The sequence below is a fragment of the Dama dama genome, chromosome 16 (assembly GCF_033118175.1).
Source record: "Dama dama isolate Ldn47 chromosome 16, ASM3311817v1, whole genome shotgun sequence".
Lineage (NCBI taxonomy): Eukaryota > Metazoa > Chordata > Mammalia > Artiodactyla > Cervidae > Dama > Dama dama.
In genome coordinates this window covers 27,049,033-27,065,965 of record NC_083696.1, presented here as the reverse complement: position 1 = coordinate 27,065,965, position 16,933 = coordinate 27,049,033, and the positions used below count along the sequence as shown (strand labels likewise).

Below are 16,933 nucleotides of genomic sequence, written 5' to 3'. Positions count from 1 at the left end.
TGAAGAGAAAGGGATGAGAGTAAGAAGAGGGGCTTAAGAAGAGTTTCTGCGTGGTCCAGGGCAGAGGCAGCTCTTCCCTGTTCCAAAGCAGGACAGGGAATCTTAGGTAGGACCTATACCTCTTCTGTCCTTCAGGATAGAAAAGTGTGGTGTGCTCTCTTATGCCTTGAAACACTAGATGAAAACCAAAGATTTCAACAAGACTGAAAAAGTCAGTGAATGGAAAAATGACACATATAAATACACACACACACTAAACAATCTCAAAATGCATATAACACTGTACTTATAAAAGAAAGAGAGGGACTTGCCAGGTGGTCCAGTGGTTAAGAAGCTGCCTGCCAATGCAGGGGAAATAGGTCTGACCCCTGCTCAGGGAAGATCCCACATGCAATGGGGCAACTTCACCCAGGTGCCACAACCATGGGGCCTGGGCTCTAGAACTTGCTCTAGAACCCATGGGCCACCACTATTGAGCCTGCGTGCTGCCAATGACTGAAGCCTACGGGCCCCAGAGCCTGTGTTCTGCAAGGAAGAGTAGGCCCCACTCCTTACAACTAGAGAAAGCCCACACGCAGCAACAAAGACCCAGTGCAAACAAAAATAAATAAATTTAAAAAGAATAGAAAGCATTCAGTGAGGGTCCCAGGCTGCGGTGGGGGAGGATTGGCATGTTATGTGCCAGGACCTAGGACGTGCTCTTTGATCCCCCCTGAAAACCCATCCAAGTCATCCGAATACCAAGACATCCGCAAAGTCCGGCTCATGACAGCTCTAAAAGCACAACCGCGTGACTGTCTGACAGCACAGAACCCTGGCTGCCCGGTGCTCTGAGCCTTGTGTGTGTGTGTGTGTGTGTGTGAAGAAGTGTCTACAGATTTACGCTGCAGAGTTGAGAGAAAAGGCAGAAAACAAAAACAGACAGATACCATTCTTAAGCATTCAATAAAAACATGTTATAGAAGGAAGTGCATCAGGTGTTACCAAAAATTATTTTTACTAGCAGGGAAATGCTGGATGCTTTTTACTTTCTTCCTTCTAATATTCTGTATTTTCTGGGGCGGTGAAAGGAACTAATGATTGGCATTAAATAGAAATGAAAGAATACAAAAACAATATATCAAGAGGGTCACCTACCCATGTGAAGCCCAAGGGAGGAAATTCATGGGTGGAATTAAGACTCCAGGACCTCTCGGCAAAGGTAAGGTATGACGTGATGAGCTGCTGAAGCCTCGCTGCTGGAGGACAAACCTAAGTCAAGTGAGGATATTACCTCCAGAGGGAGGATACTACCCAGGACAGGACCCCAGGAAATTCCCAGGGAAGCAGAGATTAGGCAACTTTCAAGGGAAAAGGAGACAGATAAACCCAGCAACAGAAGAATAGAGCCTCAGGGTGGTGCCCCAGGCACCCCAAAATGGCTCAGCCCTGCTTTTTGGTGAGGCCACCACTCACAGACACCCCCCTCCCCAAGCCATTGTCCAGATCTTCCACCAGAACACCTGTGACAGAACATCAGGCCAGGCCACTTGCGTCCACTGAAACCACCAGAAGCACAACTCAGTTCCAGAAGAGGGATGAGGGGGACAAGGTGTGGGACAGTGTGGGGCTGACAGCTTCAGACAGAACAGACGGAGGGTGAGGGGAGACATTTCACAGAGAGCAGCCCAAGACTCTGAAGGGAGGCCAGACAGGAAGTGGGGACAGCAGGTGCCTGGGCCTGGAAGGGCACTTTCCTTCCCAAGTTTCATCTGTCTGTGTGGACCCACAGCTGCCATAGGTCAGAAGCAGACACAGACGCCAGTTACGAGGTGGGAGACAGGACAGAGGTGGTGCAAGCCCAGGTGGCATTTACAGGCAGGACACTCAGGGACCGCAGCAGAAGAGGTGCTCAGAAGGATTCTAAAGGATGGAAAATCCAACAGCAGGAAGAGAAGCAGGATGTTTTGTAAAGACAAACCACAAGTGCATGCAAAGTACAGTGAGGGTGACAGAGAAGTATGCAAGTCCAAGAGGAGGCTTTAGAGCCCAGGCCCTCCAAGGCCACATGATGGCCACAGAGCCAGTGTCCAAACAAACCAAGGGGTGGGTGACCCAGAGCTGTGGTCTTGTCCTTCTGCAGCACAGAGAAGCTTTGCTTACCTTCCTGGTAAAAGGGGCAGGTGCTGTCCTGACAGTTCTGACTGAGGAGGAAGAAGGTTATCATCAGGGTGGGGGAAGTGACCATGCCACCTTAGGATACCAGGCCTAAACTGGCAGACCTCCAAATGCCAGAAAGGCAGACCACAGCACTCACCAAGGCCAGGACTGAAAACCACCAAAGAGAGAATGTCTTGGAAGAACCAAATCCTAACCGTTCAACTACAGGTGATCCCAGGAATAAAGACAGGGCTACATGCAGAGTTCCTCAATGAGACTACACCAAGAAAGAACTCTCATCAGCTTTATCCACCTATATGAATACCATTAAAAACCTCAAATACAGAATAAGTTACCTGTTTAAAAAAATACTATAGGCAACAGAACATTAACATATCTAACTTTCTACTAGATTCAGGAGAAAATTAAGCCCAGGATTTGGGAATATGTCTTTCAAAAAAGAAAAAACAACTCTTATTTGCTTCCAATATCTCCATTAAGAAGTATGATCTACAAATCAGAAATCCTAAAACACAAGAGAGAAACACACAGCCCTTGACTGCTTGAACCCCACATCTTCGGGGCCCACACAAACATCCCAGGGCATCAAAATGACTGCAGAAACGATCTGAAGCCCGATCAGAATCTTAGGAAGGACATAAACCCTGAAAGATCAGGAACAAACTTTTGATAAAAGATCTTGGTTGCCAGGTCTTTCATGTTACCTCTGTCAATAAGGAGGAAAACAACACAACAGCTTAGTGTGATAAAGGGAGTGGGCCCCTACTTCCCCTGCATCCCAGAGGTGAGGGGAGCTGGGGGGCAGCTCAGTGCCGGGGGAGGAACCTCTGCCTGGCCTGCCCTGGGTGACTTCCCCCACTGAAGGCACTTAAGAGATCAAGTGACAAACCAGTCTTAGAGTGACCTTCACAGGAGAGGCCACCAAGCCAAAACCAACAAGACCAAGGTGAAGAAGGGTCACTGCAGATGTAAAAGCAACACCACCCGGAGAGAAATCCAACGTGGCAGCAGCGCACTTGAGGGTTGCCCGGGGCTTCATGACCACAACTCAGCGTGAGCAGAGTAGGGTGCACTCTCTAGAACAAGCGCCAGCACCCTCAGGCTGCAGTGAGGAAAGGAAAGTATGTGCCCACAGCGGAAAAGCCCTTGCCCAAGACCCCCACAGCGTCAGTGCCGGGGACCCCAGGCACTAGCATACACAGCCAAGTTGGCCATAGCCTTTGAGCAGAGGGCTGGTGCCAGGGCCAAGGGCCAGTGCCTGGGAAAAGGTTAAATTGCACAGCTGGTCCCAAGGATGCTGAGCACGGGGCCACGGGGAAAGTTACAGCAACCTGTCAAGAACTGGCCTACCATTCAGTCATTTCTTACTGCCCAACCCTGAATATATCCTCACACTACAGCTCTCCTTGGGCCTGCACTTAACTCCTCCATATCCAGGTCCCATTTTCTGCAAGTCCTGTGCTCCCAGAAGCCTCCCAACCCACCAGGATGGAAGACTGTGTCTCATCCTACGTTCCTTCAGTACAGATGCCAGACCTTAGGACTGGCTGGCTGAAGGTATGTCAGGCTTTGACACTGGAAGGGACAGGGGATGGATTCATCACTTTTTAGTTCAGTTCAGTCGCTCAGTTGTGTCTGACTCTTTGTGATCTCATGGACCGCAGAACGCCAGGCTTCCCTGTCCGTCACCAAGTCACGGAGCTTGCTCAAACTCATGTCCATTGAGTCAGTGATGCCATCCAACCATCTCATCCTCTATCACCCCCTTCTCCTCTTGCCCTCAATCTTTCCCAGCTTCAGGGTCTTTTCCAAGGAGCCAGTTCTTCGCAGCAGGTGGCCAAAGTATTGGAGCTTCAGCTTCAGCATCAGTCCTTCCAGTGATATTCAGGACTGATTTCCTTTAGGATTGACTGTCTCATCACTTTTTAAGGAACTTTCTATTCTGAAAGTAGATGATGCCCTCTCTGAGGAAATGACCATCTCCCAGTCTGAATGAAGCCTGGTAAAGGTCACACTCTACTTCAGAATGAATGAGGTGGGTCTGCAGAGTCCACCCATGGCAGCAGGAATACATGTTCTCACTCATCCACCTTCTTCTATCCGACTCACACACACACACCCCTCTCCTTGGGCACAGGGGACCCTGAAAGCTGCCTTCCAGGGCTCCCCTTCCTTCCTGGTCCTCAAGGCCCAAGTAAAGCCGAAAGGCTTCTCAATCCACAAGGGGCATAATTCTCCCTTTACTCAGCGCCTTCACTTGGTGGGAACGTTTTCTTACGAGACCGCTTGTGATCATAATCTTCAAATGATAACAACCACCAAGCAGGAATGAGCACAGTAACAAAGATTTAGATTTAAAATAAAGAATGAAGAGAACAGGTAACAGAGAAGCCTGATGACTCAGTCTAAAGGAATAGGAAACATGACCTTGACAACTGGAGTTGGGCAACAAGGGAAGGGGCAGCTGCCCTAGAGAGTGGACACATGCTTGTCAGGGACAATGGAGAAGGCATCTGAGCGCCCAAGGCCTGGTGTCCTTTTACTCTGAGTCTGGAAATTGCTCCTTCATCTGATGCTATTTTTGAAACTCAGTTCATTAGCTAAAAGAAGTCTTAATTAGCTTTACATAAAATGAAGATATACCATGTAGTCTTAGTGAGGAATTGGAATATGAGTATTTGAATTGTGAAAGGATGCAGGAGGTCACACAATATTCAAACAACAAAAGGGACTCATACTGGAATATCTGGTGCTTTGCCCAACCCTGAAACACAATGAGGCCCAGCAGACTGCACAGAGAAGACAGGCTTCAGGTTAAGCCTTGTCAATTATTAATTATCCTAAAGATCTTGAGCAAAGCCTGCAGTCTCACTTCTTCAGTTTCCCAACAGGTAACAAAATGCAGAACACAGGGGCCACCTAGGTGACTGCAGCTTACCCTACAGCTGCCCCAGGGCACCCAGCTCAGGAACAACAGGGCAGGCCATCACTCAGCTCCTGCGCCAATCACCCTGTAGGAGCTGTTGGGCTGGGTCAGAGCACCTAACCACTGAGCCAAGTGGGGATGATAGTTATCACTTGCATAACTTGTCCAGCTCATCTTTCTAGCAATTCCGCAAAGGGGATTCTGTTACCAGTCCCACTGGGCAAATGCAGAAACTGAACCTAAGCCAGGCAGTGGTAGAACCGGGATTCCGCCCAGCTCTGTGTAAATGCAACTCCCATTCTCTTAAGCCCTCAATGACACCTATTGGTTCCTCCCCCAGCCCATCACATTCCTGCCTAGTTGAATCAGACAGCAAGATGTCAGAGAGATCCGGGCCTTAACACAAACCCACAAGGTTCTCTTCCTGGATTCAACTCACTGAGAGTCCTTACCGCACTCTCTGAAACTCATCCTTACTGAATAAAGAAAGGGAAATTTTTTAAATTCTAAAAGATTCTGGAGAAGAACCTGTAGACAATGCTCCACTAATATTAACAACAGCAGTAGGAGAACAGCAATTCCCCGCATTTCAGAGGCTGAACTCCCTCGGTGCTTGGGGAGTTGAAGCACTCCAAGCACTTTGCTTCTTCCTCCGGAGCTTGCCCGTAACCTCTATCTTGCCTAAGACTACACCGGGCGTCCTCACCGCGGCTGGGCAGTCGGAGGCGGTTCCGTGTGAGACCAGGCTGGGGGCGTTGGGAGGACACGGAACAGACCCAGGGGGAGGAGATAACACTGGAGGAACAGGGAACCCATCTGGATGGAGGGGAATGCTGGGGAGACACCTTACCAACCTACGGGGAGGAGGAGAGCGCTGGGGAGACGCGGAACTGATCTGGGGGAAGGCGGTGACACAAAGCGGAGGCAGAACCGACCAGACAGGGTAGTGATGCTGGGGAGAGGCGAAACTTATCTATTCGAGAGGCAGTGACACTCGGGGAACGCGCAACCGATCGGGAGAAGGGCTGCTGGGGAACCGATCCGGGGGTAGTCGGTGCTGAGAGGATGCAGAACCGACCTGCGCTGAAGGGGCTCTGGGGGACGCGTAACCCCCAGGGAGTAGGGTGAGGGCCCTGAACCTCGCCGACAGGCCACCGCTCACCTGCGCATGGGCCACCACTAGGCTCTTGTTGCCTTCACCGTGGTACCGCCATTCATTCTCGTCCATCTTCCCCTCGTCCATCCCACGGTGCGGCCGTGGAGCCTTGCGGGGCCGCGAGCTGGAGGCCGCTAGTTTGCCTGGGCACCAGCCGCCGCCGACCGGGCAGCAGCGCCTGTCACCCGCCACCTCCACTAGATCCAGCGCCGGGACTCGCAGGCGCGGGCCACCGGAAGCCACGCCCCCGAAGCTACCACTGCCTAGCCGGGCAACTTCCAGGTTCCGGCCGGCTTCTCATCTATCGTCCACTGAGGCAGATGGGCTGGCGGCCATCTTAGGTACTGGCACAGTGACTCACTTCCGGAGCGCGATCATAAGAATCTGAAAGGTTTCCGGCCTGGGCGCCGGAAGTGAGGCAAGCGGGAGGAGCCGGCGGCTCACGGGCGTCCAGAAGTGCCCAGCTGGTGAACGGGGATCCAGGCGGGTTGTGGGTGGAATTGTACTGGCGCGCTAGCAGCCAAGGGGGTCCCAGCAGGGGCAGGAGCTGGGGAGGGGGCGGTCCAGGTGGGCCTGGGGTGGGTGGTCTCTAAAGCTGGAGACCACTGGATCATGAGCCTCAGCCTTCTTTTGTGTAGAATGGGATAAATTTCTCACTCATCGGATTGTTAGTATCATCTGATGCAGAATCACACCAGTAGTCCCAGGAAGTAGAAACATTGTGGTGCACACCTTACAAATAAGGATACGTGGTTTAAAGAGGCAAGTGGACTCCTAAATGGCGCTCTTGCCAAAAAGTTACCTGAAAACCTGGGTTTGCCTTTTGGTGGGTTTCAAGCCAAAAAGTGGGAGAAGGAAGGATTCATTACTTGCAACAAGTAAGGAGATCCACGGGGATCTTTCCCAAACCAGTGTCTCCCCAAATCAGACAATTGAGGAAGTTTTAAGTATAAAGGAGCTTTGGGAAGTCAGACTGCAAACTTCCGCTGGATGAACTCATGAGAGGCAAAAAAGGTCTACATCATCCCTTGTTATCCAGTCACTAAGTCGTGTCCTAATCTTTGTGACCTCGTGAACAGCAGCATGCCAGGCTTCCCTCTCCTACATTATCTCGCAGGGTTCCTTCAAATTCATGTCCATTGAGTCAGTGATGCCATCCAACCATCTCAATCTCTGTTGTCCCCTTCTCCTCTTGCCCTCAATCTTTCCCAGCATCAAGGTCTTTTCCAATGAGTCTTTGCATGAGGTGACAAAAATATTGGAGCTTCAGCATCAGTCCTTCTGGTGAATATTCAGGATTGACTTCCTTTAGGATTGACTAAAGGAAGGTCACATACATATATGACCACTGGAAAAACCATAGCCTTGACTAGACGGACCTTTGTTGGCAAAGTAATGTCTCTGCTTTTTAATATGCTATCTAGGTTGTTCATAACTTTTCTTCCAAGGAATAAGTGTCTTTTAATTTCATGGCTGCAGTCACCATCTGCAGTGATTTTGGAGCCCAAAAATATAAAGTCTCTCACTGTTTCCACTGTTTCCCCATCTATTTGCCATGAAGTGATGGGACCACATGCCATGATCTTAGTTTTCTGAATGTTGAGCTTTAAGCCAACTTTTTCACTTTACTCTTTCATCAAGAGGCTTTTTAGTTCCTCTTCACTTTCTGCCATAAGGTTACCTGCATATCTGAGGTTATTGATATTTCTCCCGGCAATCTTGATTCCAGCTTGTGCTTCTTCCAGCCCAGCGTTTCTCATGATGTACTCTGCATATAAGTTAAATAAGTATGTATGATGTGAGAGTTGGACTGTGAAGAAAGCTGAGCACTGAAAAATTGATGCTTTTGAACTGTGGTGTTGGAGAAGACTCTTGTGAGTCCCTTGGACTGCAAGGAGATCCAACCAGTCCATCCTAAAGGAGATCAGTCCTGGGTGTTCATTGGAAGGACTGATGCTAAAGCTGAAACACCAATACTTTGGCCACCTCATGTGAAGAGTTGACTCACTGGAAAAGACCCTGATGCTGGGAGCGATTGGGGGCAGGAGGAGAAGGGGACGACAGAGGATGAGATGGCTGGATGGCATCACCGATTCGATGGACATGAGTTTGAGTAAACTCCGAGAGTTGGTGATGGACAGAGAGGCCTGGTGTGCTGCGATTCATGAGGTCGCAGAGTCGGACACGACTGAGTGACTAAACTGAACTGAACTGAGGATTGACTGGTTTGATATCCTTACTGTCCAAATGACTCTCGAGAGTCTTCTCCAGCACCATAGTTCGAAACCATCAATTCTTCAGCACTCAGTCTTCTTTATGGTCCAACTCTCATGTCCATACATTACTACTGGAAAAACCATAGCTTTGACTATATGGACCTTTGTCGGGAAAGTGATGTCAAGGATGTATATTATCACCCTGCTTATTTAACTTATATGCAGAGTACATCATGTGAAATGCAGGGCTGGATGACTCATATCATCCCTTTGGTCCCAACTTACCTGGCATTTCAGACTAATCTTTACTGCTGAAACAGAACTGAGAGTCTTTAATACTGATAGAATATCTTTTCTATTGTTACTTTTCATGCCTGATGATGTTATTACCTTAAGATCATTATTAATGAGACCTGTTCAAGGACAAGAGTTGTGGTCAGGCTTAGACAAAGAGATGGCTTATGCCAAAAATGCCTTCTTCTATGTCAAGAAAGCCATGCTTGGTTTTCTTTCTTTGGGGACCCCCTACACCATCTGCCTACAGGAGGAGTAGGTTTCACTGAACCTTGAGGCATACACTTTAAGCACGAGGTTTGAATTCTGCCCTTGCCACTTAATGGCAGTAAAACAAAAGGCAGATCTCTTCCCTCTCCAGGCCTCAGTTTATTCCCTATTGACGTGGGACTGATGATCTCATAGAGGTGCTATGAGGATTAAATTAGATAAGTGGGTCTCAAATTCTCTCTCTCCAGACCATTTTAAACTCTAAAAAAATGATGGACAAGAATTCCCTGGTGTGGTGCAGTAGTTAGGACTCTACCCTCTCACTGCCAAGGGCTGAAGTATAATTCCTGGTCAGGGAACTAAGTCCCACAAGTCATGTTTTGTTGTTCCGTCACCCAGTTGTGTCCAACTCTTTGGGACCCCATGGACTGCAGCATGTCAGGCCTCCCTGTCCGTCACCGTCTCCTGAAGTTTGCCCAAGTTCATGTCCATTGCATTAGTGATGCCATCCAGCCATCACATCTTCTGACACCCTCTTCTCCTTCTGCCTTCGATCTTTCCCAGCATCAGGGACTTTTCCAATGAGTCGACTGTTCACATCAGGTGACCAAAGTACTGGAGCTTCAGCTTCAGCATCAGTCCTCCCAATGAATATTCAGAGTCGATTTCCCTTAACATTGACTGGTTTGATCTCCATGCTGTCCAAGGGACTCTCACGAGTCTTCTCCAGCACCGCAGTTTACCATATTACAAATTTATATTATAATATGTTTATCATAAATTAAAACAAAGCTCTAAAACTTATTTTCATTTTAAAGCAATAAACAGTACCTTTTTATTTATTTTTTATGGAGGAGAAAGAAAGTGTGGCTTTATTACTTTGCCAGGGAAAGGGGAAACACAGGAGGCTAGCCCCTCAAGAACTGTGCCCCCCACTTCCCCTGGTTAGTAGGGAGAGGTTGCATAGTCAGGTAAGGCTATGTGATAAGGATCAAGGAACATTACCTTTTTAAAAAGTGCTATTTCCCCAAAATACAAAGAAGAGTGGCAACAGTTTTACAATTTTGTTGCAAATCTCTTTCAAGTCTGGCTCCCGAGATGACAGCCATAGTCTCACATCTGCTTCTGCGCTGAACCTGTTGCTAGAGTCGAAGTGAAGTGAAGGGAAGATCCCCTGGAGGAGCGCATATCAACCCACTCTAGTATCCTTGCATGGAGAATCCTGTGGACAGAGGAGCCTGGCGGGCTACAGTCCATGGGTCACAAAGAGCAGGACATGACTGAAGCAACCGAGCACTAGCAAGCATGAAATGAAGTGAAAGTCGCTCAGTCGTGTCCAACTTTTTTTGACCCCGTGTGTAGCAGGAGGCAAAGGGGCAGGGCACAACTTTTGAAAGAAATGACATAGCCCAAGGACACAACATAAACCGATTGGGATCAAACAGGTCCAAGATGGCAGACAAGCCAACTAGACCTTGATCCTCAAACAGCAAGCTAAATGAAACACACAGAGGGGCCATGATAGTTCCAAGACACTGTCAGAAAACCAAGGAGTGGGCAGTGGCTCAATCCCTGGCAATCTCCAACCCTTCCTCAAAATGGATGGAATAAACCAAACCTCCCGCTCATTAGCATATGAAATTCAATTCAGTCGCTCAGTCATGTCCAACTCTTTGCGACCCCGTGGATTGCAGCACGCCAGGCTTCCCTGTCCATCACCAACTTCTGGAGTTGCTCAAACTGAAGTCCACCAAGTCGGTGATGCTATCCAACCATCTCATCCTCTGTCACCCTCTTCTCATCCTGCCTTCAATGTTTCCCAGCATCAGCTTCTTTTCTAATAAGCTGGCTTCGCATCAGGTGGCCAAAGTATTAGAGCTTCAGCTTCAGTATTAGACCTTCCAACGAATATTCAGGACTAATTTCCTTTAAAATTGACTGGTTTGCCCTCCTTGCAGTCCAAGGGACTCTCAAGAATCTTCTCCAACACCACAGTTTGAAAGCATCAATTCTTTCAAAAGTATCAATCCACTGCTGAGTTTTCCAAATTTGCTGGCATACTGAGTGCAACATTTTCACAGCATCATCTTTTAGGACTTCAAATAGCTCAGCTGAAATTCCATCACCTCCACTAGCTTTATTTGTAGTGATGTTTCCTAAGGCCCACTTGACTTCAGATTCCAGGATGTCTGGCTCTAGGTGAGTGATCACACCATGTGTTTATCTGGGTCATTAAGATCTTTTTTGTATAGTTCTTCTGTGTTCTTGCCAACTTTTCTTAGTATCTTCTGCTTTTGTTAGGTCCATGCCATTTCTGTCCTTTATTGTGCTCATCTTTCCATGAAATGTTCCCTTGGTATCTCTAATTTTCCTGAAGAGATCGCTAGTCTTTCCCATTCTGTTGTTTTCCTCTATTTCTTTGCATTGATCACTTAGGAACTTAGGAAGGCTTTTGTATCTCTCCTTGCTGTTCTTTGGAACTCTGTATTCAGATGGATATATCCTTCCTTTTCTCCTTTGCCTTTTGATTCTTTTCTTTGTTCATCTATTTGTAAGGCCTCCTCAGACAAGCATTTTGCTATTTTGCATTTCTTTTTCTTGGAGATGGCTTTGACCACATCCTGTACAATGTTACAAACCTCCGTCCATAGTTCTTCAGGCATTTTATCAAATCTAATCCCTTGAATGTATTTATCACTTCCACTGTATAGTCATAAGGGATTTGATTTAGGTCATACCTGAATGGTCTAGAGGTTTTCCCTACTTTCTTCAATTTAAGTCTGAATTTGGCAATAAGGAGTTCATGATCTGAGCCACAATCAGCTCCCAGTCTTGTTTTTGCTGGCTGTATAGAGCTTCTCCATCTTCGGCTGCAAAGAATATAATCAATTTGATTTCAATATTGACCATCTGGTGATGTCCATGTGTAGAGCTGTCTCCTGTGTTGTTGGAAAAGGGTGTTTGCTACGACTGGTGCATTCTCTTGACAAAACTGTTAGCCTTTGCCCTGCTTCATTTCATACTCCAAGGCCGAACTCTCCTGTTACTCCAGGTATCTCTTGACTTCCTACTTTTGCATTCCGTTCCCCTATGATAAAAAGGACATCTTTTCTTGGTGTTAAGTCTTGTAGGTCCTCATAGAACCGTTCAACTTCAGCTTATCCTACATTAGTGGTTGGGCATAGACTTGGATGACTGTGATACTGAATGGTTTGCCTTGGAAATGAACAGAGATCAATCTGTCATTTCTGAGACTGCACCCAAGTACTGCATTTCAGACTCTTCTGTTGACTGTGAGGGCTACTCCATTTCTTCTAAGGGATTCTTGCCTACAGTAGTAGATATAATGGTCATCTCAATTAAATTCACCCATTCCAGTCCATTTTAGTTCACTGATTCCTAAAATGTCGATGTTCACTCTTGCCATCTCCTGTTTGACCACTTCCAATTTGCCTTGATTCATGGACCTAACATTCCAGGTTCCTATGGAATTCTGTTCTTCACAGCATCAGACTTTACTTCCATCACCAGTCACATCCACAACTGGGCTTTTTTTTTCACTTTTCCTCAGCCTCTTCATTCTTTCTGGAGCTGTTTGTCCACTCTTCTCCAGGATCATATCGGGCACTTACCAACCTAGGGAATTCATCTTTCAGTGTCATATCTTTTTGACACTGTGCATTTTCTAATGAAACAGAGTTCCATTGATCAGTGTCTGTTTTTATGACAGAAGCATATTGATTTTTTGTTTCTTCTTTTGCCACACTGCCAAGCATGTGGGATCTTAGTTCTCCAACCAGGGATCAAACCCAGTCCCTCACAGTGAAAGTGTGCAGTCTTTAAGCACTGGATCACCAGAGAAGTCCTAGTATCATGTCATTTTATCTTTGTAATGTAGTTTGAAATCAGGAAGTAGTAGTCCTCCAGCTTTGTTCTTCTTTCTCAAAAATACTTTGGGTACACAGGGTTTATTGTGGTTCGATATAAATTTCAGATTTTGTGTGTGTGCATGTGTGTGTGTGTGTGCGCGCATGTGTATGTGTGTGAAAAATGGACTGGAACTTTAATAAGAGATTTCACTGAACCTATAGTCTGCTATGAGTAGTATGGATACTTTAAGAATAATTATTGCAATCATAAAACAGGATTTTCTTTCCACTTATTTGTGCCTTCTTCAATTTCTTTCATCGGTGATTTATATTTTTTAGTGTACAGGTCTTTCACCTCCTTGGTTAAGTTTATTTGTAGGTATTTATTTTTATAATTTTGTTGTTTTGGGGGTGTGCTGGGTCTTCATTGCTGCACGTTGGTTTTCTCCAGTGGTGGCAAGTGAGGTCTACTCCCTAGATGCAGTGTGTGGGCTTCTCATTGTGGTGGTTTCTTGTTGCAGAGCATAGGCTCCAGGGTGTGTGGGCTTCAGCACTTGCAGCACGTGGGCTCAGCATTTGTGGCATTCAGGCTCCAGAGCACAGGCTCAGTAATTGTGGCTCACAGCCTTAGTTGCCCCCATGGCATATGGAATCTTCTCAGACCAGGGATCAAACCTCTCTCCTGCATTAGCAGGCAGATTCTTAACCACTGGACCACCAGGGAAGTCCAATATTTATTATCTTTGATGCTACTGTAAATGGGATTTCTTTCTCAACTTCCTTTTCATATTATTCATTGTTAGTGTATGGACACAAAACTGATTTTTGTGTATTGACTTTGTATCCTTCTGTTTTGCTGAGCTTATTAATTCTAACAGTATTTTCTGTGAAATTTTTCAGTTTTTTACATATGAGATCATCTGCAAAGAGAAAATTTTACTTTATCCTTTCCAATTTGGATGGCTTTTCTTCTGCTGTAACTTCCAATTCTGTTGAATAAAAGTGGTGAAAGCAGGCTTCCTTGCCTTGTTCCTACTCTCAGAGGGAAAGCTTTCAAGTCTTAACACCACTGCATATGTTATTTGCTGCGGATTTCATATGACTTTTTATTATGATGAGGTAGTTCCCTCATGTTCCAGGTTGGCTGTTTTTATTGTGAAAGGATATTGAATTTTGTCCAAAGCTTTTTCTGCCTCAACTGAGATGATTGTGTGTTCTTTACCTTCATCCTGTTAATGTGGTATATCACATTTACTGACTATGTAAGCTGAACGGTTCTTACTTCCCAGGGATAAATCCCAATTGAACTTGAACTTTTAATGCACTCTTGAATTTGCTTTGCTAGCATTCTGTTGAGAATGTTTGCATCCATCTTCATCAGGGATATTAGCTTATAATTTTCTTTGATAGTGTCCTTGTCGGGCTTTAGTATCATGGTAATACTGGCCCTTAAGAATGTGTGCCACAAAGGAAGTCTTAAGTTGACTCTTTGATCATCACATGTTCTTCTTTGTCTCCTGTAATAATTTCTGTCTTACTTAAGTCTCTTGGTCTGATATTGGTAGTCACTCCTGTTCCTTTGTGGCTACTGTTTGCATGGAATATATTTTCCGATTATTTTAAATAAACAAATAAATATTTATCTAATTTGGCTGTGTCAGGTCTCAATTGTGACATGCAGGACCGTCACAGTGGCACGCAAGCTTCTCTCTAGGTGGTGCGTGTGCTCAGTAGTTGCAGCACACAAGCTTAATTGCCCCTCAGCATGTGGGATCTTAGTTCTCCAACCAGGGGTTGAACCCATGTCCCCTGGGTTGCAAGGCAGATTCTTAGCCACTGGACCACCAGGGAAGACCCTTTTCCCATTATTTTACATTCCACTGATTTTATATCTTTGATGATGGTGTGAAAAATAATGCAGTTTGGTAAGCAAGTGTATTATAGGTCTGGGTCTCTATTGTGTGCTTCCATTTCTATAAAGTGGGCTTCCCTGGTGGCTCAGATGGTAAAGAATCTGCCTGCAATGTGCCGCAATGTGGGAGACCCAAGCTCAATCCCTGGGTCAGGAAGATCCCCTGGAGAAGAGAATCACTACCCACTCTAGTATTCTCACATGGACAGTTCAATGGACTGAGGAGCCTGGCAGGCTACAGTCCATGGGGTAGCGAAGAGTCAAACAACTGAGCAACTAATGCTTTCAACTTCATTTATGTGAAGTACAGAAAAAGGCACAGGTGGCCTACACTGAGGCTCGGCACTCCCCCCGGGAGTGGGCGCAGGAAGCAGGAGGGCGTTGGGAGACCGCCCGCCTGCACCTGTTTCTCGTCTGGATGGCGCCCGCACAGCATGTCCACTCGGACACATGCAGCCAACGGACACTCGCTTCACTCTTACGTATGTATACTGTACTTCAGACACTTTAGGGTAAATAGAACAAACTCGATTCCTTAAGAGTGAGATGAACAAACGGAATCCTGGTGTGTGTGTGTGTGCGATCAGTGATGCCTATTGTTCTCATGGAGGCCCATGAGGTGGTGTGCTCACAGCGTCCATGCAGGCAGCCTTTTTTTCTGTGGATGAGGTACCGTGGCATTGCCTTTCACCCAGAAGGAGGAGCTCTGTATGCGTTTCAGGGAGGGAGGGGGCTCCACTCCAGGGACCTGAGCTTATAAAGGATCCAGTTCATGGATGACTGAGGTGAACTCACAAGGGCCAGTTTACTTTCCCACAAAATGGTAACACACAGCTCTGCAGCTCTTCCAGCTCTGCTGTTTGAACACAACGGAAAGGTAAGCACAGAGGCAAACCTGATGGCATCCGGTCCCTGCCAAAATTTCACGCCAAGTGATGTCAGAATGTAGGCACCTCTGTTTCCCCAGGAGCCTCCCAAAGGTAGGAGGCACAGTCTCAAAGCTGGTGCTGTTGTTTATAGCTCTGGTAACATGCTGGGTGTGAGGGTGCAAACCACTGTAGGGAGATGGAGGAGGTGGTGGCAACAGGGACATTCCCTCTTGGAAAACACAACCAAATGGAAAGCTTTTCAGATCCAACTGCCCTCTCCCACAGGCTCCTCAGGACCGCACCCACTCAGGAGGCTGCCACTCCACCTGTGAAATGAAGAAGCACATGTGCAAGGACCTGAAGCACATTGAGGAGTAGGGAAGACCTCAGCATCTGCACTTGTGCATATGAAACACCCCAACAAGCAAGACTGGACCAAGGGCCAAGTGAAAGGGCTTGCTCTGCTTAGCCCAGTGTCAATACCCCCTCGTCCAGATCTGTTGCAGGCTTTCTTCCCAACCTCTTCCAGAGGCCTGTTGGGATGACAGGCCAGGAGGGAAAGAAGATTTCTTCTATCTACGGAGTTAGAAAAACAAGTCTCTTTTGAAAGAAAGTTTCAAACTCAACATGGGTGCACACTACCAAAGTAGGACAGATGGGGACTGTCAAGGGGAGCGGCCTCTCAGTGACCATGAGGCCAAGGGAGACTTCAGGTGGAGGGTGCGGTCATGGGGAGGTACCAGGGCAGCAGGACCCTGACTTCAGACAGCTTCCCCGAGGGAAGCCCTGAAGTCTGGGTGAAATCACTCAGGTCTGACTGGGACTGTCAGAAGGAGAGGTGGCAAAGTGTCCTAAGACTGTGTGTCCTCAGACATGATTTGTCCCCTACACTCACAGTCACAAGCAATCGCTGGGACGGGCTCAGTGTGCCTTGAACACATTCCTGCAGATGAACATGGTTTTGTGTAGACAAACAAGTAACCCCTGTTGCCTGTACCCATTCATTCCTGGGGCACAAAGACCAAGAGTTTGGACAGCAGAGGACCCCCCTGTCATGTAAATCTCTTTGCTTCCTGATTAGGACAGTACAAAGGCAATGTGCTCCCACTGCCGCACTGCTGGGTGTTCACAACACACGATGCCCATCACAGGAGGCAAGCCATGTCTCCCCTCCCTCCCACGCCTCCTGAGAGAGGTCTCTGGGTGCCTCCAGTTCCCACCACCAGGGTTACTGACTGCCTAGTTTTCTTTTAGGTGCTGGAATTACAGTGCATTGCTGCACCCACAGTCATCTGGAGCAGGGGGTCAGAGCAGCCACAGA

The 16,933-nt window shown here is 47.1% G+C and overlaps 1 protein-coding gene and 1 long non-coding RNA gene across 2 annotated transcripts in view; one reads left to right on the top strand and one right to left on the bottom strand.

The window, feature by feature from the left end:
- IPPK (inositol-pentakisphosphate 2-kinase) overlaps positions 1 to 6,475 on the bottom strand; it is a 55,813-nt gene extending 49,338 nt beyond the window's left edge. The window contains exon 1 of the mRNA XM_061163635.1: positions 6,249 to 6,475. Coding sequence (XP_061019618.1) covers positions 6,249 to 6,329 — 81 coding nt within the window. The 5' untranslated portion in view covers positions 6,330 to 6,475. The remainder of the gene's footprint in view (positions 1 to 6,248) is intronic.
- A 184-nt stretch (positions 6,476 to 6,659) lies between these two features.
- Positions 6,660 to 16,850, top strand: LOC133071183 (uncharacterized). The gene is made up of 3 exons (XR_009696373.1): positions 6,660 to 6,709; positions 15,049 to 15,225; positions 15,898 to 16,850. It is a non-coding gene; the product is annotated as an uncharacterized LOC133071183 (long non-coding RNA).
- Positions 16,851 to 16,933: the final 83 nt, after the last annotated feature.